This window comes from Bombus impatiens, unplaced genomic scaffold (genome assembly GCF_000188095.3).
Source record: "Bombus impatiens unplaced genomic scaffold, BIMP_2.2 scf_0899, whole genome shotgun sequence".
Taxonomy (NCBI): domain Eukaryota; kingdom Metazoa; phylum Arthropoda; class Insecta; order Hymenoptera; family Apidae; genus Bombus; species Bombus impatiens.
Window position 1 is genome coordinate 228,341 of NT_177318.1, and position 25,055 is coordinate 253,395.

The 25,055-nt window shown below is 33.2% G+C and overlaps 1 protein-coding gene across 3 annotated transcripts in view; it reads right to left on the reverse strand.

The window, feature by feature from the left end:
- Window positions 1–2,550: 2,550 nt before the first annotated feature.
- The window catches only part of LOC100740069 (heparan sulfate 2-O-sulfotransferase pipe), a 113,443-nt gene continuing 90,938 nt past the window's right edge, over window positions 2,551–25,055 (reverse strand). For 2 of the 3 annotated variants that reach the window (XM_033323316.1, XM_003492912.4), the window contains exons 3-8: window positions 23,975–24,048; window positions 7,589–7,795; window positions 7,243–7,322; window positions 6,512–6,793; window positions 5,339–5,493; window positions 2,551–3,994 (exon numbers count right to left, since the gene is read on the reverse strand). In XM_033323316.1, coding sequence (XP_033179207.1) covers window positions 3,798–3,994; window positions 5,339–5,493; window positions 6,512–6,793; window positions 7,243–7,322; window positions 7,589–7,795; window positions 23,975–24,048 — 995 coding nt within the window. In that variant the 3' untranslated portion in view covers window positions 2,551–3,797. The remainder of the gene's footprint in view (window positions 3,995–5,338; window positions 5,494–6,511; window positions 6,794–7,242; window positions 7,323–7,588; window positions 7,796–23,974; window positions 24,049–25,055) is intronic. The other variant, XM_012390910.3, reaches the window with a different exon arrangement.

Below are 25,055 nucleotides of genomic sequence, written 5' to 3' on the forward strand. Positions count from 1 at the left end.
TATATTCGTAATACACGGCACGAACGTTGTTGGTGGCGAATTCGATATGTTTTCCAGTGAATTTTAGTTACAGTCGTAATCTGGCCTGACACAATTATCGTCGATTGCGTTACGCTTATTAAAGCAATCAATTATTTGCTATAGACCCGTTGGTTTATAAATAAAATCCACAAATGTTTTGTCACGAAGTTATAGCCGGACACACGATATTGTTCGACAAACGATTAAATTAATTATATATTATTCTCGACTTTTGCAGACGATACCAATATCTTCTCTAATTTTTAAAGAACGTGTGATACAAAGACTACGTGCCAGAAGAAGATTTTGTGCAACTAGTAAAAATCGGTTTATTCTATTCTATGTTTGTTACTTGTTCGATCATTCACCTTTCACACAATCTTTTTTATCACCATTATGTTAATCTGAATTATATTAATCATAAGTACTGATATTAATTACCAACTTATCCAAACTAAGTGAGTAAACAAACTTCTACTACGATGTTCTATTTATTTCAAGCAATAACAGTCATACGATGAATGAATGATCTCCGTATTTTAAAAATAAAATATCCTTGGAACGACGATCAAGCAGCAGTGTTCCTGTTATGACAGATACTACGATAGCTATAAAAATGCTGTGATAGATAAAGGGAATACTAAGGTAACAAAGAAAAGGGTAAACAAATAATTAGAATAATTAAGAAATATTTCTTTTAACTTTGTAATCTCGCAACTGCTGAAAATCCAATTAGATTGTTAATCTTCTATTCTTTTGCGCGTATAATTATGTCGAAGTAAAAGTAACATTATAAGCAAGTCTAATACACTCAGCGACAGAACTATGATATACACGAGAATCGAGGAAGATTATACTTGGCTCGTCGTTAGAACTCGTTGATTTCTTCCTCCTTCATTCGTAGTGTTATTGTTTGCTTTATACGTATGGAAGCATACTGTTCAGTTCTATATACAGAAATACCGAAGTCTATAATTCCAAGAATTCAGACAATGCACGTAAACATGTTGTGTTCTCCGCGACAAAATTGTAAGATGATTGTTGTTTGCTAACGGGCTCAGAACGTAATACAAAGTGATTCGTGTGATTTTCACTGCGGTAATTGGTTTCATATTGTTGAACGTGCTATCTTATGGCGATTGTTATTTCTAGTATTAAATACACTCTGATTGTAAAATGCCTCGTAGAAGCAAACTAATTGGTAACTCGTAAGAAAAAGAAAAAAGAAAGGAAAAGAAAAGAATGTTTCCATCGGAAGAAGCAGCGCGCATATTAAAAAGGAGCCGCTGTGCTATACGTAACTATCTAAAAGAAATAAGAAACTGTATGTACTTGAAAAAACATTCTGCTGGGTGAGAAAACAAAATCTTATTGGACAGGAAAGACAAATTGATGGAGGAGGTATTATGGTGTGGATAGCTATAAGTTACGCTGGTAAGAGCAATATCAAGCTTGTTTCTAATAAAATGAGCAGTAAAATATATTTCAAATAATCCAAGAACTGTTAATCGAATATGCCTGTCAAATGGCTGTAGAGAATTTTATTTTTCAAATCACGACGATTCAAGCAAAGTACGCTAAATTTGAAAACAGAAGATATTGAAGTATCATCATGGCTCGCTAGATCGCCGGATCTGAAGATTGTGAAAAGTTACGAGAAACAAAAATGGTACTACACGCTATTAATAAGTAAATATAAATTTCCATTTATTTTGCAAAAAAGTATTCCGTGTCTTATAGTTTCGTCGCACTGTTTTTTCATTGAGAAATCTGCAATTGTAAATAATCTCTATTTAAATTGGAATTATTACAAATATTTTTATCGCAATATATCTGTTTACTGAAGTAGTTCAATAGTTGTACTTTGGTGGTTCTGCAAAATTATGTATTTATATGATATTATCCATTAAAATCTCTTTTTCTAAATAAATAATAAATGTCTTGTAATTTTGTCGCAGAGTGTATATGTTATAGTAAACGTTCATATAGAAGCAGACAGAAATTTCATTTGTATCACATTCTTTCGCTATAGTAAGAATAGATGGATATCGTTATAGATTGAGAAAAAAGAATTCTTATAGTAATTTTATGTTTCTCTTGTCGATAAGAATGATATAACAATATCTTTACACGAGAGGAAAACTTCTGATGTTGCACATTGTTCTTCATATCAACGAAAGACACCTAAAGTTAATTTTTAATCCTTTTTATACATTTAACACATTCGTCGCTACTGGCGCAATTACGTCAATTTAATTATCTAAATACTTAACTGTAATTTTCTTATTTAAAATTTAATTGTCAGACTTTAAGTAACGTTAATGACGTAACTGTTGCTCTTTCATTTTCACGCGTCCTAACAAAATAATTTACAGCCGGAAAGGCATACAAAACAATGATATTAAACTTGCTTAGAGATGTTTTTCATTTCAAAAAGCTATACATTTGTTGGAAAAGAGATCACTATATTTCAGCAGCAACCAATGTGTCGAGTAGAATTCAGGTGGAGAAAAAAGGAAAGAAATCACGTTGTTCGAAAATGGCAGCTGTTTATTACGAAAAAAAGGAAGGAAAACAGTGGACATTAAAAAACGGCTTAAGTCGACATTAAAAAACGGCTATGTCGTCTGGAAAGCAATACTCTAATGGTTACCCTGTGTGCTTCTGTCGTTGCAAATAATTAAGTATCCTTCGATAAAAAGCAATCTCTCTCTCTCTCTTCTTCTTCTTGTCTTCCTCATCAGTCTTTACAACATTCTTCCATGGATTATCAACGAAAGAAGCGATCTAAATAGCGCCATGATGTCGCGCGTTCAGAAACACTCGTTGCATCTTTTTCTTTACGCAATAACCGATAACATCCCATCAATTATTTAAATATTTAAATATTTAAATAAATATTTCTTAATGCCTCGTCTCGTAAGTACTTGCTCTCTCGTTCGTATAATTAAGTTCAGCGATTATATCACCGTTTATCTTAAGCTACGCGATTATACAGGGAAAACGATCACAAAATAAAAAACTAGGCACTCGATCGAAGCGTCCTGAATTGAAAGAACTCACTGCCGTGAATCACATAAGATATTGCTTACTGGAACAATCGTTCGTTACGATCCATCACGCTGATCGATTTATTAATATATTTAAAGATATTAAATCAAGAGAATTTGCCACGATCCTCTCCTAAAGGCAATGATTCTAATTTCTCTTTTTCCTTCGATTTCTCTTTTAACGTCGCTTCCACGCGCAAGTGGCTTCCCTGACAAACATCTACATCTGCGTCTAATCGTTATCGCCTATTACTCGACATACGTTTGTCGCCAACATCACCAAAATTTCGAGGCCAACTCGAACATCTTCGAGATTCTTCCTGCATCGATGTCTATCAAACGATAATTCGACCAAATTATTTCTCGTTTTCAGTTCGTTCTCAATCTTTCTCGACAAGTTATTTATCATTTTTAACTTCCTAAACCATCTCGACGAATCGTTTATCATTCTTAACGCTCTCAATCTTTTTCACGAATTATTTGTCATTTTCAACATTCTCCAACGAACATTCTTTCCGACGAATTACATACTTTCGACATCCGTAAGAATTCGTCGATTCTATTCTCCATTATCAAAAGAAAATTCGACAAATTATCAAACGTTCCTGATGTTCTCGATACTTCGCTCTTTATCGACTTCCTCGAAGGAAAATTCTCACGTAGTTAAAAGAAAATTCGACGAGTTACTCGATACTTTCACGGATCGAATAAACACATTGCAAATAGTTACAAGCTATTGCTTTCGTACAGAGGCGTGGTTTTGGTCAACTTCAATGCCCTCAGCTGTTTGTATAGTCGTTGCTTGCAGAACTGATAGAATTCGATTTCCCTGGTGAAATTGCTTCGCACTATGTCCTTTACTTCTTCGCTGACTGGTGGCTTGAAGAAGTTTCGATTGATCCTCGTAAACGCGTTCACCTCATCTGAAAAAGAAAATTTTCTCAGTCATCGTGTTTCATCGTAATACGAACATAAAATATTTTTCATAATTATACATACGCAGTTTAACCAGTTTTTGTTGACAACAGCACACGAATATTAGCAAAATATGTAAATGAATGAGAAATGTCCAGAAGCAATACTCATCATCTTCTTATAAAATCATTAAATAATAAACTTTAATTGCTTCGCGTTACGTCAAAATCAAGGAGGAATTCATCGATAAACCTACTGAGTTTCATCAAAATTTGTTAAATATCAGTACCTGAATTAACGTAGACGATTTTTTTTTATCAGTTTGGAAGAAACTTCCTTATCTGATCTGTATCTTAGAGATGTTAAAGAACAGTATGCGAATTTTTTTCAGCTGAACGCATCTTTTTGGAGGTATTTTAGTTCGATAGAGCCGAAAACGAGGAGCATTTTGAAAATTCGCTGTTACGAATATCTGGCACACAAAAAACTGTAAAAATCCGCGTAAGACCATAATCGTGCAAAGCGGTAAGTGGCAAAACAAATGATGTAAGCGACGACAGTTGGTATAGCCAATGCCAATGCTCTAAATGCTAATTTTAACGCCTACCGTCTCACGGCAGCCAAAATATAGAAAATAACCCGAACCTAATCCAATACTCGGGATTCAAATGCATACACAGTAAGCCATAGAGCAACTTAGAAGCAGCAAATTTTTAAAAAATGTCATCAAAATCGTACGAGGACGTCGCATATTAACAAATTTTTTCACAACCGAAATTTTTCCCGTCTTATTTTTGGTTTCAGCGACCTGAGAAACCTCTAAAAAGCGTCATTCCAGCCAAATATTTTGCAATCCAAATACGTAGCTAATGGATGAGCAGCTACTGTTGCTTCCCATGAATAATTCATTATTAATTTTTACATTTTATATTTTGATAAAATTCACGAATTATTACTATCAACATACTAAATTTGCGCAAATGGAAAGAAGTTCTCTGAAAGGAGTGCGGGCTTGATTGGTTGTTTTTGACAAACTCGACACGACAGTAAAGTTAAGCTCATCTTTTGACTGAAAATGTCACGTATATTCAAGCGAAACAACGTTTTAATCTCCACGTTATACTTAATCCTATATAACTGTCGATCGTTAGCTAGAAAATAATCAGAACGAAATATTTTTCCAATACGAGATTGTTCTAACGCAACCATCGATTGTTAATTAAAAGTTAATTACAACGAGGTATTCTTCCCTGTATGATTGCTTTGTAGCGGTGTAAAATATTTGTTTCATAGTTATCGTTGGTTGGCGAAGGATTTACAGTTACATGCAAATAAGAGAACAAAAGAATTACCGTAGTAGACGTCAGTGGCGCCTCGGAAAAATCGGGGTATATAATTTTCCAATACCGTGAGAGTGGTATTTACGTCCTCGAGCACTCCGACGACCGCATAGTGTTTCTCCACTGCCATCTTCGCTCGTTCCAGTGCGCCCACTGTGTTGAACGGGCTTCGAACAAACGACAATTGATGAGTATGACAGGTGCTTGAAGTATGGTGTGACAAAAGGCAAAAACATAGAATCAAACGAATGGCGCGAACAAGGTGTGAATAATGCACAATGTATTCTAGGTTGGAAGAATCTTTTGAAAAACTCGTCGAAAGAATCTCTTGAAAAACTCGTTGGAAGAATCTCTTGAAAAACTCGTCGAAGGAATTTTTAGCTTGATTTCTTTGTTACAGTCTTAGAAGCAAACGAATACGCAACAATATTGTCGTCTTTGAGAATCACAGAATTTTGATAGCTATCAATTTGTATTCTACTTGTCCTTTCAATCAATTTTTAATTTATGCGATATATATATATATATGATAATGTACATTCGCATATATGTATTAGATCGTCCGAATAGTTTCCTTCGTTTTATAAGGAAATAATGGATGTACAACATTTTCCATTTTATATTATTTTATCGAATTACGTATGATCCATTTTGTTCTATCAAAATAAAGATCGCAACGTTCGACAGATTAGGTTTCATATTTGTATAAAGATACATTGTTGTAAAAGACGTGTCTGTAAAAGAAAGACACTTTTCGGACAACCTAATATGTACGAATTTTTGAATAAATCTCGTATCCTCAAGATGTATACGCACTCTTGACCACTATACACTACAGTATACACTATATACTATATATGTGACAAATTTTCAAATTCTACAAGCTCTGTAAACTCTACTATATATAACTTATAACTTAATTCACGATTGTTCGACCAGCGATTTTTAACGCATGATATGTAGCTCAAGAAATCTTACTCATCTGCATCAACCTAATAATCGAATCTCTCATACGCCACAATTTGCTTCAGTCAAACAAATCAACGAGTACCTTCAAAGTTACTCGTTTCAGAGGAAAATCCATCGAGCAAAGCGTTTAAACGTAATTTCTTCCTTCTATTTATTCGCATAGCGAAGGAAGATATGCACAAAGGTAATCCCAAGGTACAATTTAAAGGGACCTACGTGCATTTCTCGCTGTGACCGCAGAAGAAAAGCGTTTGCCTGCGATGATCGCCGATTCCCTCGTGAATTTCACCCTCGAGGTATCTACATTCACGGTCCGCCTTAAGTACACAGGACTCGAAGTCCTTCTTCAGCCAGTTCGGATCCGGCAGTGGTAGGTCTGGAAATATTTGCTTTCTCTCGACGTAATACCAAGGTGCTCGCACGTAATAGTACCAGGATATCACTCTCTCAACAGGATCCCGGACTATGTTGATGTAAATTGGCTGTGGCAGGTTGAATCTAAACGAAAAAACGTTCCACGTTAGACATCTCGTGGGAATTTAGCTTACGTTACCTCCGGCTATCTGACTTCTACTCTTCCAGGAAATCCGTTTTTCATCTTTATTTCACGTTTATTTATGTATCATCATCTATCACGGGTTGTCGGTAAGAATGGCGGATAAAGGGATTTGTAGCGGAACTCGATTATTCTGGTTTATTCCTCTTTGGCTCTTTCACGGTTTCATACATTTTTACAACGATGATAGAGGTATAGTAGAATCTTGATCGATAGAACGTCGATAAATAGGAAAAATCTATACTAGCGTCGTGTATTTTCTTTTAGAATTTAATTCTCTAAAATTCAGTAAAATTTACACAGTTTTTATCTCAGAATGTATAGAGTAGTATAGGGAAGAACTGATAGAATTTTAAAGTAATTGGAGATTATTTAATGTTGAAATACTTACTCTGTGAAGTTTGTGAAACACACGTGTTTTATATAGACAGATGGTTCTGAATAGCTGCTGACCATCCTGGCGAGTTGTAGCTAAAACAAACAGGCAATTAATCGTATAAAAGTATAATTTTTTATTTTATTTTCTTGCTTACCCTGAACTTTTACATTTTACAAAAATTAAAGATTATATATACTTATATATATATATGTATACTTATGTATAATCTTTAATTTTTGTAAATTGTAAAGGTTCAGGATTTTCATCGTTCACGCGCCTCTATTTTTTAAAGGAATATTAATAAATGTAGAAATAAATATTAAAAATGTAACAGTATTTCATAAATTTTGTTAGGTACCTGTTCGATAGGCGCAAGACGAATTGTTTCGACTCTTTGCACACGATCTCTGTTGAAGGAAAAGCCATTCCTCATGGACAGCCTTCTCAAGAGTTCCATGAAGGTTTGAGAGCCCACTTTCGGTACACGATTGAAGAACAGGACGCTCCGGTCCGCTCTTTTTGTGTTGTTGAGTGCGTCAATGTCCAACACTTCAGTTTCTTTGTACTGAAACCAGGTAAAATATCTTAAGATTTTCATTCTATTGTTCCCTTTCTAATTTTCTTATTTACGCTATTTATTTTGTCTTTCGCTTTTTCTCCGCTAGAAATGAAATTTTTCTTTCCATTTTCCCGACGTATTAATTTAAGCTGTAGTTAATTATAATTACGAAACTTCTAAGTATGTCATGCTTTTTATCAAATGTAATTCAGTCAAACGACGATAATAAAAAGCAATAATTATATTTGTTTGTTACGTTATGTTACCCAATACAACGAATTACAAGCCATAAATACAAATAAATTAATGTAGAAAACAAATTAATTATAAAATGATCAATAATAATAATATTCGAATATTTCAATCGTATCTAATTTTGTTACATTAAAAAGAAACGAAAGAAAAGAACAAAAATCACGATTATATTTTCTGTGATAAAAATTAATTTATTCTATACACAGAATAAAACGTAAAACATTTCGCTTCTTCTCAATTTATGTCAATTTTAGTTATGATCTTGTTGGTGCATGCAAGTATCAAGCAGAAGGTAGTTGTCACGACGTTAATCATAGGTTTCTCTCTTTCGTCTGGAATCTTCATTTTCTATCCAGTGGGAGAGTTATCCCATTCCCTTTCGTTGAACAACTATTTATAATATCGGCAAGTCATTCTAGGATATACGTGCAACGAGTAATTACTGCCTTGTTTCACCTCGTCTTCTGGGTAGTTTCAGCGGTCAGTACAAACGATCAAAGAAAGATATTAGATAATTGAGCGCGCGAGGAACGTAGATGCTACTCAATCTTTTCCGAACCTTGAAAATACACGTTTAAAATCTGGTACTCGATGGAAAATGAAAGTATATAACAAGAGAAAAGGATTAAAGATAGTTTAAAAGTTTGCATGCCAAGAAGTGAATGAATCGCTATTAATTTTCATTGTCAACTTGCAATTTGATTCTTTCCGATTCTTTTCTTCAAAATGCGTAATTTCGATTGCATTCGATTTCGACTTTTATGGAACTTTCGTGGCTTTGAAATCTTTGCAAAACGAGCAGTTTTATGCACAGACTTATAATTATTACACAATATCGCGGAATTATTAGCGATAATCGTTAGTTAGAAATAAATGTAATAAGTCGGAATTTTTTTTTTATAGGAAAAGTATAGAAAAAAATTAGACAAATGATCGGAAATTAAGGCAAAGCTCGATTCTTCAATTTTTAATTATTTCTCCTTTTACTATAAAACGTTGAATTATAAATACACTTGAACAAGACGGAGGAACACTGATTTCCATTTCCAACGTTCTATATCTGTTTTTTCGTTTTTGGCAGGATGACCACAATTGCAGGTAATTTCATTTGACACTGACGATAATAATCCTTAACGGAAGATATCGAGTTTACATTTTGATTTTCCTCATTTCAGTTTCATTTCTTCGTTATCAGAATGGCTATTTTTCCAACCTTTGTCTCTCGTATCCTCTTCCTTTTCTTCTGTTACGTTCGGTTGAGCATTCACTCGACATGATCAGGTCGATCAGAAAAACATCGGACCAGCGCTTCCGCAAATTTATCGTTAATGTAGAATTCAGCCTTGTGGAAACTACTCGACGAGCCTTCGATTGCTTATTGCTTCGAAATTTGCTCGAGCCTTTTAAGAGGATGCTTTCTTCGAACGATAACTGCAATTTCTCGTTTGCTCGCTAGTTATTTTATTTTATCTCACGGATGCAGTAACTCTACGTTTATTCAGGTACCACATACAAACAGAATAAATCAAACGAATGCTAATAACTTCTACCGCTAATTGCACTTGTAATTGCTTGTATTAGGTTGTCCTGAAAGTATCTTTCTTTTACAGGCACGTCTTTTACAACGATGCATCCTTATACAAACATGAAACCTAATCTATCAAACGTCGTGATATTTATCTTGATGGAACGAAATGGATCATACGTAATTCGATAAAATAATATACAACGAAAATGCTGTGCATTCATTATTTTCTTATAAAATGAAAGAAACTTTTCGGACGACCTAACAGTATATGGTCACTTCTAGATGTTGTGATGTCACTCTAGACGTGACCTGTAATTGTAATGCACTGTGTTATAGCAAACATATTAATATTTCGACGTGACCATTTTTTAAAAGATGGGAAATATTGAAACATTCCATACCACAGAAGAAATATTGATACCTTAGATTTATTGTCTACTTTTAGTTTGGAAGGTTTATTATTTAGTTTAGTTTAGAAGGTTTTAGAAGGTTTAGGTCTTTTAGCCCAACAAGTTCGTCTTTTCATCCGTATCGTGTTAAAATATTTCGTCGATCCATCGAAAGGCGACGTTAAAATCAGAAACTTAACATGGTTTCTACTGTGGTGCCGTATGATTTTCTGTGACAATAGCGGGGAAGATTCGAATCACAGATTAATCGATTCCAATTATCGTGGAATAAATTTTTCTATTGTACCATGTTTCATTGCCTTTTCATTTCGTTTTCACGCGTACAACGCGGCTATAGTTTTCAATAGAAATTTTTAACGAACAAAATATTTAACATATAGCTTCTACGATCGTAATATATTTCAGTTACATATTTTCTGCTATGTCTATTTTGTATTTATTTCATTCCGAATACTTTTTATCATTTATTATGAATAAAGCACGTAAACGTATAAAGTAAACTTGTACATAAATTTCAGAAAACTGATGCAGTTCATAAAATTATTTACGACTTGAATTCTCTTTTCTCCATAAGCTGCTCAAATATACAGGGTGGTTGGTAACTGGTGGTACAAGCGGAAAGGGGGTGATTCTACGCGAAAAAAGAAGTCGAAAATATAGAATAAAAATTTTTCGTTCGAGGCTTTGTTTTCGAGAAAATCGACTTTGAATTTTCGCTCGGTACGCGTGCGGTACGTTATGCTCACTATATATCGTTGTCTCAATGAAAAAATTAAAAAAAAAAGAAAAAATTAAAAAAAAATTTTTATTCTATATTTTCAACTTCTTTTTTCACGTAGAATCACCCCCTTTTCACTTGTACCACTAGTTATCAACCATCCTGTATGTGCCAGGCTGCACACAGCAAGGCACTTGATCCTTCTTTTCATTCGAATCTCAAGAAAGTAGCAAACAAACTACCACTCAACGATTATGTACGTACACATAACTCCTGTCACACGTTGTATAGAAGACGTAATAGCATCGGGCTCGTCTTTCTTTTCCTGTCCTCGTGACTTGGCATTATGCCACGAATACATTACATCGTTACATTATTAGTAGATACATGCGTTTGCATGCTTCTTCCTCGTTTACGGATTCCCTGATCCTTTTCTTCCTGACGTTTTTCCTCCTCCGAGTCTTCCTGAACTTTACATTTTAAACTTTCACGATGATTATTACAGGACATATTTTTGGATTTTAAGTTGGAAAAATTTACCAAATGTCTAGCCGGACAAATTGTAAAGTACAAATTAAATAATAATAAAAAAGAATATTTTTGGATTCTTGGGATTCTCATTCTAATAGCACGTTGCGCTCTTTTCCGACGTTTCGTGAACATTGTCCGCTTCTTCAGAGCAGATCTAAAACAGAAACTGTTTGGATATCGATAAATTTGAACGAATACTATTCTTAAAAATTTGTTCCCGCTAAATTTCATCCCAAATTATTATTCAATATCGAATAAGAAGTAGAAAAGTCACGGGAGAGTTAGGGTTTCGTTATTAAAATAAAATTCGCACGAGGTGAAGTTTCACCCACGATAGATCTTCAGGATTAATATAATATCGAAGCTGAAACTGTTTCGCCTCTACTACACGAAGATACGAACAATGTTCACGAAACGTTGGAACAAAGGACAATGCGCTATTAAAAACACAATCGAAACTCGAGGACCCACACATACATACGTCAATTCTTTACGAATTATGCTTCCCACTATCGACCATATTTGCATAATTTATGATGATTACATAATTTGTCTCGTGATTATCTTTCTAACGACCAACATTGAGAATCTCGTATTTACCTCCACTACTTTCTTTTAATAATTGCAACCTTGTATATAATAATATAACTATGTTTCTCTTGTCCTTTCTAGTCTTTCTTTTTTCTTTCTTTTATTTTTATTTCAAGCGCAGAGCGGAAGAGCGAGTTACTATAATAATGTCGAGTCATGAGTATTTAGTCACTTGACACTGGGTGTTGGGGTCTTCGACTGGATTCTATTGGTTCTTTTTATCGGGGCTCGTGTGTTTGCTTTTCTTTAGCTTCCGCTTGGTAATTGTTTGATACGAACATGTGGGCCCTTTGTTTGGTTTAATGATGTAATGATGTTATTTATTTTTGTTTTATTAGAAAGGAACGATATACAATAGCAGTGGAAAATTAAACGTAAAGTGAAAAATAAAAAGAAAGGGCAACTTGAACGCACATTGATTTTTGTTAAATCAATGTGTTTAAATATTCCGATAAACGACGATATTATTTTCACCTTTTTAGATTCAAGTCTAATATAGATATAATGCAAATTGCTATTTTTGTTTAAAGATCGAGCCAAATAAAATCTTTATCCAGGAAAGTTTCTACGTTACTGTAAGCGAATATGTAGAAAGTATAGATGGAACGTTATCTAAAATTTATTGAGAGATTAGAATTGAAATTTGTTTTAAATTAGATTATCAATATAGATTTTATTTACTAAAATAGAAATTTGAGTGCAGGAAAAGCATAGGATGAAAGCATAAAAAATTCAAGGTGAAATTTTCATGAACGCGGATGCTCTTTCTTTTGTTCTTAAATTATTAATGCAAGGTTTCTTGTTAAAGATAATTAACTTTCCGATGAATCGATCTATATAATCGTACGATATATAGTCATGGCGGAAACAGTCGGTGGAATGTAAAGTTTTTCACTGGGACATACATATTTTGCAATCCCTTTTATAAAATAATTATCGGAGTTTCACGTTTCTTTGATACGCTATTTATAAGAATAACAGAATTGAGAAACTGCCGTTTGAAAACATTCGATGCTTTTTCTTTCACACTCTATATCTTAAATGAATTTTGCTTTGATGAATATTTTCTTCATTTTACATGAATATTGCAACCTGATTGAAATTCCGATAGACCGAGTTTGCAGTTTTATCGATCCTTATCTTCTCTCTTAATATCCTTTTCATGTTATATCTTCCAATGCCAGATGAGAAAACAACGAACATGATCTTACAATAACACAGTGGCGAATGAAATACAAATTCCGATCGATTCCAAAAATATCTAATAAACAAACAACAATATCTGTCCAGTAAATAAGCAAATTAATATACTCAATGAAATGATTTTCGTAGATTTAATAGAACTATAGTCAGGAAGAAAGTTTCCAGATAAAATATTAAAACTAAGGATTAAAATATGAATCTGAAATAATTTTAATGCTGCTGTTCCTCTTGAATTTGCCTGACTCGAAACTAACATCACGTTTCCATAGATTTCGCTAAATATTTAGTTCTAGTATTCGATACATTAAAACTCTACTATTGAGTTGACAACTAAATTATTTTTATTTATTTATTTATTTATTAACATTTACAATCAATTCTCGCATTGAGAGGGCAACTAAATGAATGCGGATTTTGTCAATACCACCTAATGACAAAATCCGTAATCACTTAGTTGCCAACCCAATAGATTCTCGTATATTCCATGCTTTTCATAAATGAAGTGTCGTAAGTATCGAAAAATTTGAAAAGAAGATAATCGAGCGAATACGAACGCGAAAACGAAGCACAGAAAGGACCGTAGTTAAGGAAAAATGTTCTGTTATAATTTAATTACGTGCCTCTTTTGTAATCGGAAATTCGTAATTTAACTACTTGAGATATCAGTAATTAGCATTCTACGTGTTGCTAATTTGCATTCTACATATCGGTAATTTGCATCATACGTATCTTATAATTAGTAACGTAAAACATTAAATTGCATGGAATGGTCAATTTTTCTATTAATACGTTTAGTTCACATTACAATTAAAAATTCATCGAAATCCAGCAACGTCGCATCATAAACTTGGATATCCAACAGTTATGCCATGAATTCAGAGTATCGTTCACGGTCGACGTATTTAAGCGATTAACGATTAGGCTGAAAAGCAGCAATGTATTTCGCGGTTTCACGCATCCTGACCACTCTAATGCCCGCGCGTGTTATTTTTCGCTTCTTGTAAGCCTACTTTGTACAGACTACTTCGTCTATTCTGTACAATGTTAAATCTCTGTGTATTTTTTTTTTTTTTTTGAATAACCGTACGATCGTGAATCGTGTGTCGAGCAACAGCCATTGAAATATTTCTAAACGGATCTTCCATTTACACATATACAGTCAGTCACGAAAGTCTGCGTACACACGTTGTATATTTTGCATACAGACTTACCAAAGAGACTAAAGACGCACCTCGTCACAGAATTATTTGTACTTGAATATTATACAAATATAATTAACATTATAATATTTCTAATTATTGTGCTTCTTAATTATTATTCGATATCTAAAGAAATATTTTCATTTACGATATACAAATTCTGTCTCTGACAATTCTCATGATTTATCCTTTCGTCTTATAAAAACTACGTCTGTCTCTAGTTCCATTTCTCGCTTTTCGTATTTCGTATTTATTATATGCTCTTTCATAACGCGATTACAAAACCAAAAAAGAAGACAACGACGAAGAAAGATATTTTCAATAATAATATCTGTAATAATTATACATTCTGAGAATTTTATCTCGGACAATTTTCATGATTAATTTCTGCACAATCTAAAACTATCTGCATGCTCAATTTTACTTTATCGTATTTCACGTTATTACATTAGCATTTGGGAAAAACACACAGAGTATAAAATCAAATCTAGTTTACTGCCAGAAACACTCGACGTACTTCGCCTAAGTGTCCTTCCTTTGGTGTCCAATTGATCAGGAGCCAATTGGCCGGTTTCAAAATTCAATCAACTGGCTTAGGAGACATTGACACTCGATGGAATTCATTGGCTGAGTTTTCGCCATTGTTCCAGTTCCTTCGTTCGACGGACAATGCGGGTCTGTGTCGAGCCAGATCGAGCGTTTTACCGTTTTTCAGGTGTGCGTGTGTTACATATGTAACGGGTGGACCGGCAACAAGGTCAACTGCTAACGGACAACGACACGAATCACTTGGTTTTCACTGTTTTTCCATCGACCACCATCGTGACTCCGTTTCTTGCTCATTTTGTCGCCCGCATCCTGCAAAGCCACCGCATTCTGGTCCGATTCTCATCATTGGCGATGCTAGACGCCGATGGAACTGGTCGCTTTGATACCGTTCGATTATTTTTACGTTACTTATTTGTCCATCTCTTCTCGTCTACTGTGATAATGTGCTTGTTACAATATTTGTTATTAAAACTATTCGCATAATTGTTTTTTTTCAACAGTAATTTACGTTTTTATGGTACAAATAAAACATTTGAAGTTTTTCCTTCGAGTAAATAGAATATGAGAAGTTTTCGGCTCTGGATAGAAAAATTTGTAAAAAGAGAGATATATTGTATGTGTATTTTAAAATAACGTTGCTAAGTTTGGTTTTTAAAACGGGAAACGGAAATACAAAAATAGAGGTGAGATAATAAATAGCAAAATAATATGTTTTTAATAATTCTGAGAGAAAAGAAAATCGCGAAAGATGATTCTGTTGTAAATCAGTTTTAAAATTTTCTGTTCGTTTGACTATCTGTATATCTTGTAAGTATAACAGAAGATTAGTGTAATATATTAGGTCGACCGAAAAGTTTCTTTCGTTTCATAAGGAAATAATGGATGCATAACATCTTTCGTTTTATATTATTTTATCGTATGAACCATTTTGTTCTATCAAAATAAAGACTACAACGTTCGACAGATTAGGTTTCATGTTTGTATAAAAATGAAAGATGTAAAAAGATGAAAAGAAAGACACTTTTCGGATAACCTAATAGTAATATGACAGTACTGTACGATGAAAGAGATTCCATTAGAACAGAATTGTAGAGAAATTGAAGGATTTTCAACGTTAATTCCTTTTTGTAATCTATGAAAAAACTTTTTAAATAAACAAGAGTAAATATACGTATATATATAATATTTGCAAAGTGAACCATATTTTTCATTATATAATAATAATCGCATTTAATAAAATCCATGCTTATCACAATAGAGAATTGTTCTATCTTCGTGTTTTTATATTTCGAATTTATTTTCTTCGAAAAAGAAATTTCACCAGTGATATTGCTATCATTATTCTACCGAGTGAGAAGAATAAAAACAAGAATCTCAAATAACATTCTCAATTACTGGAATTCGATTACGTTAGAAATATCCTGGTTATCCTTAAACGATTTTCAAAAGTTGTAGATAGCCGTGATCCGGAGAATTTGATTAAATATCGCGAGTCACGATTAGATGCGGATAATTGAATTCGCGCATGGGAATGCCGAGGATCAGATATTCTGTGGAATCCAAGATCGAGAGATTCCATCGATCGAAGTCAAGGCGGAACCGCATGATTTGTAAACGCATAAACGATTCTATTGTATTTCAAAGCTGTTCTGATATCGTACAATGAATTATCTCAACGATTACGTGTATTCCTGAATGGCAGCGAAAAGCTCTTAGGTAGTTTTAAGACTGAAAGATGAACATTGAATGTTTTCAAATGGAAACTTAGAAAAAGTTTATATAAATAATGAGAATTTATATTTTAATTTGAAACTTAGAAATAATTATAGTGAAAAATTAGTGGTTCAGTATTTGTTAGTGATGTTAGTTTAGGATGGCACAAATAATAGCGCTAATGCAACATTTTATGAATGAGATGAAATGAGTAAATAAAAACGACGATAAAATAGTAGGTCGCAAAATTTTTGTCGCCAGAGCTATCGTCAAATTTATTCGATATTAAGATAATAATGATAGTCATTTAATTAGATTTCTGATAGTTTATTGCAAATCATAATTTCAATCTGCTAAAAAAGAATATTATTTCAGGCATTCTATAAATTATTCAATTGTTATTTTACATTTTTATAATTTTACTATAAAAAAAATTACCACTAATTAAACAAAATAATTACGAATCAATTAAATTCATTTAATATAATTAAAATCCAATTAAAATTATTATATATATTTATATATTAAATAATATCAACTATTCTCTTAAAAAGGAAAAATCTTGACAAATATTAGGTAAAATCATCGACCTCGTCAATCTTCGAAACTCATCGAAGAAAGTATGTTCCAATTTTCTAGTATGTGCAATATTAGCAGTCAATGTTCTCACCTGAATGTAACAAGAGCTCGAGACTATCATAATCGTATTTATATGGACGTTTCTTACCTGGACGAATCATCTGCTCTACTTGTTTCGCTCGACCGCGAACGATCGTTGCGTTTTTACGATTGAGAAATGTTCGAAGAACCGTGACAGGTTCGTAATTCCCACGCGTTTTGCGTTAATGCGATTAAACATTCTTCGAATGTTCTCGTTAACTTGAACTCTCGATCCGAGATCTTCCTGACGTCGTGCACACGATTATCGTGAGCTCAGATAGACAATAAATTCGAAGATAAAAATGAAGAAAAGGGAGAACGTCCGGTCACGGTTTAATCACGATCGAGGATCTTCCGGTATCAGTTCTTTTTCAACTGACTCTTGCTACGTATATAGGGTGTGGATAAAGTTATGGTAGAATTTATAAGGTGGTTTGTCACATGAGCCTCGCAGAAGCCAAACTGATCGACCGTACTCCTTGTCCGTTTAATAAATTTCTTCCATAAGTAAGAATAATCATTCACAAATGTTGCATATAATAAATATTGATGCTGTTTATTATATTTTCTTCAGAATTCGGTGTTTACATGATCTTCCGATAGACTGAGGTTGCTGATCTGGTTTAATGAACTAGATATGAGACGTATCGCTGCAAGCTGTAAGGTAAATTAAAAAAAAATATTCGTAACGTTTGTTTTTAATTCTAAAATTCCTTCTAATTTTTCTACGTAGACGTGGGGTAAAGTTTTATATTACTTATTAAGTGGAATATCACGTAGACGATTTCTCCATTGAGAAAGCTTCCATAGCGGTGATCTCTATCGGTCTAACAGATCTGGTGGATGAGTTGTTCAGAGTTTTCTCTGGATATGCTGGTTATACAAATTGTTAACCAGTTGTTTGCCATTGACTTCTATTCTGATTTTATAATTTGTGATCGTTTTAGTTCTTTTCTCCGTAGCAACGTCGAGCTTCGTTTTTGTAACATTATCGTGTACTTCTCAATTTCTGAAGTTGATCAGTGTAGCTCTGTGAACGGTTCGCACGTCAAGAATATTATCGAACTTGTTGGAAATTTTTAGTTCAAGTTTTATAGGAATTAAGTTTAATACTGGCTGTATATACGACGCGGATAGTACGATAATTAGAGTGAAGTGAAATAAAGTAAAACATGTTTCGCGAAGAATAAAAATCAAGAAAATGATCGATATTTGTTTAGATTATTGTATTGAAAACTACTTGACATTAGAAGTTTAACTAATATTAGCATTCATAAAATATATCTGATTTTTCGTGATACTAATTAGGAAGATATATTATAGTATTTATTTATCTTATTAACAAAATTGATTCATACAGAAGTAGCAAAACATGTTATAAACATTATATGAAATTTTGTTATCCCCACGTATCTATTAGATTATAAATTTTATTTAAGGGCACGCGAAATTAAATACATTTTCAATCCTAATTTTCTGAGGATTAAAGTTTCAAGGAAATAATAATTCCACGTTTCTTCTTCCACATTAGTTGTGCACAAAAATATTCCTTACGCAACTTCCACTATCTGATTCTTTAAAACCCCAAACTTCAAAGAAATAAGAAATCTGTTCTGTGTCTTTCGATTTTGCACTGCATCTGCATAAAAATATCCTTTGAACAAACTGTCCACCATCTGATCTTCTCAAAATTAGACTTCAAAGAAGCAAATTTTATTCCATGAGTCGCTTACTTATTTCTTAATGAACATATATCTTTTTATTTCTTTTACTCGGTTCTTTCTTTACGGCGAAAATAATTTTTATCTTAACAAGCTTAACAATTAGACTACGAATATTTATGCAATTTTTTATTTTCATAAACACAACCAAGCGAATGAAATCTAAACGGTTTACTTTATTCCCTAAATATTGAAAAAACATTTTCGCACATTATATGCGCTTTGTGCGTTTCTATACCTTCGAATTTTTACAAATACAAAATCGCCTGATCATTCTATTCTTTCAAAAAAATGGCAAAACTTACGTTTGCGATGCGACATTATAATTTATGTTTTACAAGTAAATTTAAGAAATTTCGAACCAGCTGATCATCCTGTTTTTCGAAAATTCTAAAATTCTAAGAATTATGTTTGCAATAGAAGACTACAACCTGTAGTTTGCTAATAATTGATTAATATTATTCATTGCTAAATTATCGTTGCAGAAGCAACGCGCGATCCTTGTGATATCAAACTTTCCAAGAAATAACATTTATTCCACGTCTTCCGCGTACTTCTACGTAAAAATATTCCTTGCTCGACTTCTACCACAATTTCTCCCCTTCCCCTTTCAGCTTATAGAACGATCTTGATACGAAACGCATACGGAAACCGTTCCCAAGAAAATCCAGCCCGTTCCTATTAGATGGAGCGCTGCTAACGCGGAATAAACTTGCTGAGAAGAGCTTCAGCCATCTGTCTGCTCGGTTGATCGGTCAACGTACTCTTCGACAATACTTGCTGCTTATTCGATAGACGCTGCGTACACAGTGCACACGTACCAGATAGAATCTGATCCTAACGACGCCGCCGATTCCCGTCTGTTCTGTTCTAAGAATTGTTTCACAGACACGTGAATAACGTTTCCAGCCGTCGAATCAGCCGCTGCTTCGGATAAAACGTTATTCGAGGAACGTTGCGCCGATTCTTTCGTTCAAGAGGAAATCGTTCGATGCTTCTCTACTGGGAGATCGATGGCGCGAAGGTGGACTTGCGGTTAGGTTTCAAGTTAAATCTTGGAATAGGTTGGGTTTGGAAGAGCAAGCGAGAGATTAAGTGGCAGATGTGTTTATATCCGTTTTATTACAGTTGTGGTATCTATTCTGGTTTTATTAGAATCCTGCCACTTATTTTAATTTTCTTATAGAGAATTGCGCAATCAGAATGTTTTTATTATTGTTTGCCTTTGTAGCTTCAATTTGCGGTTATCGTATCTTGTAAGCAACTTTTAGGACAGCGGAGGATCGTATCGCTGCTCGGTATCGATAGTGGCGCGACTCGAAAACTTTCAAATTTGCTTTTATTAAATACAAGGTCTACACAACTTGAAAGGTGTGTAGATTTTACAAAAGCTTCTTAGATGTGATACGTATTTTAATTGTATCAAAATTGTTGTTTTATTCCGGTTTTATTAAAGTTGTGATATTTATTTAAATTCGATTCAGATTCGAGAAGGGTTGGGGTAGTTTAATTTACTGATATTCAAAATTAACGATGAATTGTTGCATTCTGGTGTATGTATGCTTTCCTAACTGCGATTAGTGAATCACGATCATTATCGATAACGGAATAATCCACGTGATAATCTATTTCCTATTGTTCTTGCAATGTAGATTCTTACACACGTCATAACGCACGCTACACCTTATAACCCCGCGTCGTGTACTTCTTTATTTGATTAATCGATTCTGCAACAGCTGTCGTGATAAACATCGGAGTATTTCAAATTATATACAATGTGCACGTGCATGATATATCTCACCTTGCTGTAGGCTGATAGTTTGCTTCGGAAACCACTTCATTTTAACTGCTTTTCCACTTAAATTCTTGATTTCCTATTACTATTTCGTATTCTACATACTCATTGTATCTATTACTTTTTCATATTGTAGTCTTCTCAGTTTTTATATGTTTTATATTCCAAATTTTATAATTTATAGTACAATTCACTCATTTTGGAATCTAATTATTTAACAAATTTTTTGTATCTTCATTTTACCTTGTAGTTTCATATATTGATACATGAAAGTATTTTAAGCGTAGAAAAAGATTTTCTGTTCCTAGATTCTCGTTCTGTGTGTCTTTGTGAGCCAGATTCAATGTCTCGACATTTTTCATTATATCAATAGAATCGTTAAAGATAGTTAACTCTTTCTTAAATTCTCAAGTTCTATGCAACACGCAGTGATTACAGACGTCTGACCATATCGGTGTATATCCATTTCTACTTATTTAGTCGACGCAGCACTGGCCGTATATGTACAGGTCATACTACTGCAAGCCTGGAGAATTACTTTCCAATATTTTCAGTGACAAATTTTTGTAAATTCTGAGAAAATTGTTCTCCTTATTAATTGTTAATAATAGAAATGCATTTTTTAAAATGGTTCCACGAAGGAAACACGATATATTAAAATTTAGCAACAATATTATGCACGTGCGTTTACCAATACCATTTTTATCATTATTATTAATACAGCAGAGAACAAATACATTTGTCATCTAACTAATTAATTACTTGTGAAAGTTGGGATTAAATGACACTAGACTCGACGCGTTACAACATAATACAGCATACTCAATAACGTATTTGAAATAAAGCAATAGAGTATTGAATTTAAAGCAGAGAATATTTTTCTACATTTGATATTTTCATTCATTGCAGAACCATTCTTTTCCTGCTTAACATCGTCAATTGTAACAACATTCCTCAATGACAAGAAAATAATGAATCCATTGAAATAAATTAGTCCGCGTGCAGCAGATAAAAACTACTGTGTGAGCAGATAATTAGAAGCATAATTGTCAGCGGGGAAGAAACACGCGGTGCATTAAGCTGCAGTTAGTATGCTTCTCGACAACAGTGCCCTCGTTTTAGTATCACTTGCTTCATTATGCAGCAGTTCGTTAATTAAAATCCAACTCGACGTTGAAAATTTTTTTCGAGCACTTCTTCAATTTCCTTCCGTTTCTAAAGCGAGACTGCTATCCTCCTTTGCATCGTTTCTTTTTCTCTTCGCGTCCTTAGCCGTGAAAATGATTCTTTGCACGGTTGACGAGATACATACATGCATCGAGGTCTGTGCATCGGTATTGCACGGTAATTGATTACGTTGCGTTTCTAAATCCGGGTTAACGATAGCTTTATCGTCAAATAATGTTAAAACCGGAGGAAAATTGGCACAACTTCTGTTTAGAAACGGTGTCTTGATTTTACAAGATTTATAAACATGATTAACAGCTTCTTTTATTCTTGTATAAGTAATTTTTTAAGCAATAGAGTTTCTAATTTACAATTCCTATCGTTGGCTGAATAGAGTAGTTTGCATTAGATTTAAGTTGGATTACTTAAGTTTACTTAAGTTTTAATTGCAATTATTTTTTGTTTTACGCGACGAAATTTGCCAGTAAGATTTATGGATATTCTACAATTAAAATGAAGTATTCTAAAAGTAAATAACTTCAAATTAGAAAATTTCACGTATAACTTTCAGTATATATATACAGTGTCTCGTAGCATCGGGGAACCACGTCTGCAGCAGATCCTGCGCATGAGACAAATAAAATAGTTCATACGATACCCTATTTGATCTTGCTTTCGAGTTATAGTAAGTTTGTTTCTTTAACTTTAAAACTGTATCTCTATACGTTCACAAGATGTGTTCAAAATGACCTGCTCGTATACGAACACAAGACTGGAGACGTCTTATCGTTGACCGAACTAAAATACAGAACTAAAATGCAAGGTTCGACGTGAAATATTGAATATTTTTTATTATAGGTGCGTGAAATTAGTTCAATTACTACCATCTTTCGATAGAATTATTCCAACATAAAACTCGTAAGAACTCGGGAACAAGCTTAAACAGGGAACATATTCGTACGAGCTTTTTTATTGTTCTCACGTCATGTACTGTATTTTTGTCTTTTCTTTTTATTAATATACACGCATTCTATGCAATTTGTCTTTTGGTATACTCAGGATATTCTGCATATTAAATTTTTTTATGGGAGCCCGCCGTTGATAACTCAACTAATTAACGTTGACTTTATTAAAGCGTAAATTATCGTAAGGGTCAGGAGGTCAACACATTCAGATGACAGGCAAAAGTAAGTAAATTTTAATAAGTGACACAAATCTCTATCTAAATTCTATTTCTTTAATTATTTTCGTACAGAAACATGTACAGTCCCGTTTATAATGTCGTAGTCTGACACCTACGAGTTGATCAAACTTGGAAAAATCCAAACCCTAACTTTCTCCAATTCAAAGCTTTCGTCCATTATCACCAACACAAATATTGTTCATATGTATCACTTTCATCTTAAACTAACAACTAGAAACATTTTATAACTTTTTCACGTAAAATCCTCTTCGTATAGTCCATCTCGATCTCTGACCTTAAATGTTATACTTGCAGAAAGAGAAATCGGTATTTATAGTATATGTAGCGTTTTGGAATTGAGTTTGAAAAATTATACGTGTGGAAGAATTTTCGAGATAATTTACTGGACGTTGACGAGTCTGAGGAACTTTTACTCCTCGCGTTTTTTCTCATTTTCTTACTTGCAGATGATCTTCGAAATAATTTACCTACATAGTTACATTGTTTGTTCGCGATTAGTTGTAGAACAAGTAGAAAGTAAAGAGTCGTTTATAAGACAGGCAAGAGACCGGATGTATTCCTTGTACAATGGAATGAATTATCAATGTACTTTAAAAGTTTTAAGTCCTCGTGAAAGTTTGCATGTACTTGTGTTACGTGTACAAATCAGCAGCATGATTTAGTAATAGCGTTAATGGAGGACGCTGTTTCTGCTTTTAAAAGTTGATAATCTCGAAAAGAGAATATAGAAATATTGTTTATAAAAAATGTATAAGAAGATTAACTTCTCTACGTGCGTATGCATATGTATAATGTAGATTAATATTAGTAATATTTTAGAACATTATGTTATAAAAGGGATTTTAAAATCTGAAGAAAAATATTTACGAACTCAATGAAAGTTAATATAAAATATTGCAAAATGTGCAGGTAAAAAGAATAGAAAAGAAAAGAATCTGTACCTTTATTGCGAAGATACGATGTCTGTTTGGGTAATGGACGATTCCACTTGGACTAGAATCAGTTTGCACTCCTTCTGAAACAAGAGATAGAAGTTACGTTAGTGTGATAAGATAATTGAATAAATATTTCTATATTACTGTATGCAATAAAAGAGAGAAAAATTATATAGTATAAATAATATTCTACGAAGTACTACGTAAGCAAAGTACGTATTATAATCGTTGTACTCTTAGGATGAGATTTTTAATCATCAATATTCTCCTCCTCGTTTAATATTTAATTTCTTCTTAATAAAATACAATGATTGCCAGCGAAATAATTAATAGCATATGATCATCGTGAGAAGCAATATTAAATATTTTTCGACGATAATTAAAATTTTCGTTATTTTTTACCCAAACAAACGATAAAACTTTTAAAAATGCTTCATGAAGGAAATTTCTTTTGCAGCATTATAATTGAGAACTATTCGTGAGTCTTCGTTCTAGAATCAATTAATATTTTCATCATTTCTATGGATAATAAAATTTCATATGTTTGAAAAATATATCATGTCGATTTATAGCTCAGTGGATGGCTAGAAATTTTTGAAAACCATTCGTTATTATCATATCGTAAAGCGTAGAGAATCAATATTACCCTTTCTAACACAAATCCCGATTTCTATGCAGATAATTCATAATTCTTCCTATGGTTACCGTTTCCCTTCGCAAGAATAGAAGTTACGACTACTTTTATGACTCGTTCAGAAATCTCGCGGTTAGTTGACGATCGAGTCATACTTTATAGCTCAGGTTAAACGAGAACAAAGTGTGAGCCTCGTAATAGATTATTTTTAACTTAAGCACGTAATCACGATGCTTTAAAAAAAATTCGCTATGATTTCATAATTTGCATATTCAATCAGACTATTGGTATAGGATCATTGGTACATAACATTTACGGTTTTCCGTTATTCGTGTCCATAATATGTCTATATTAGAACGTCGAAATTTCTTGGAACCTTCGTTGCGACTTGAATTACGAATTTATTTATTAATATTATTATGGTAAAATTATTATAATTTTGTAATATAGTAT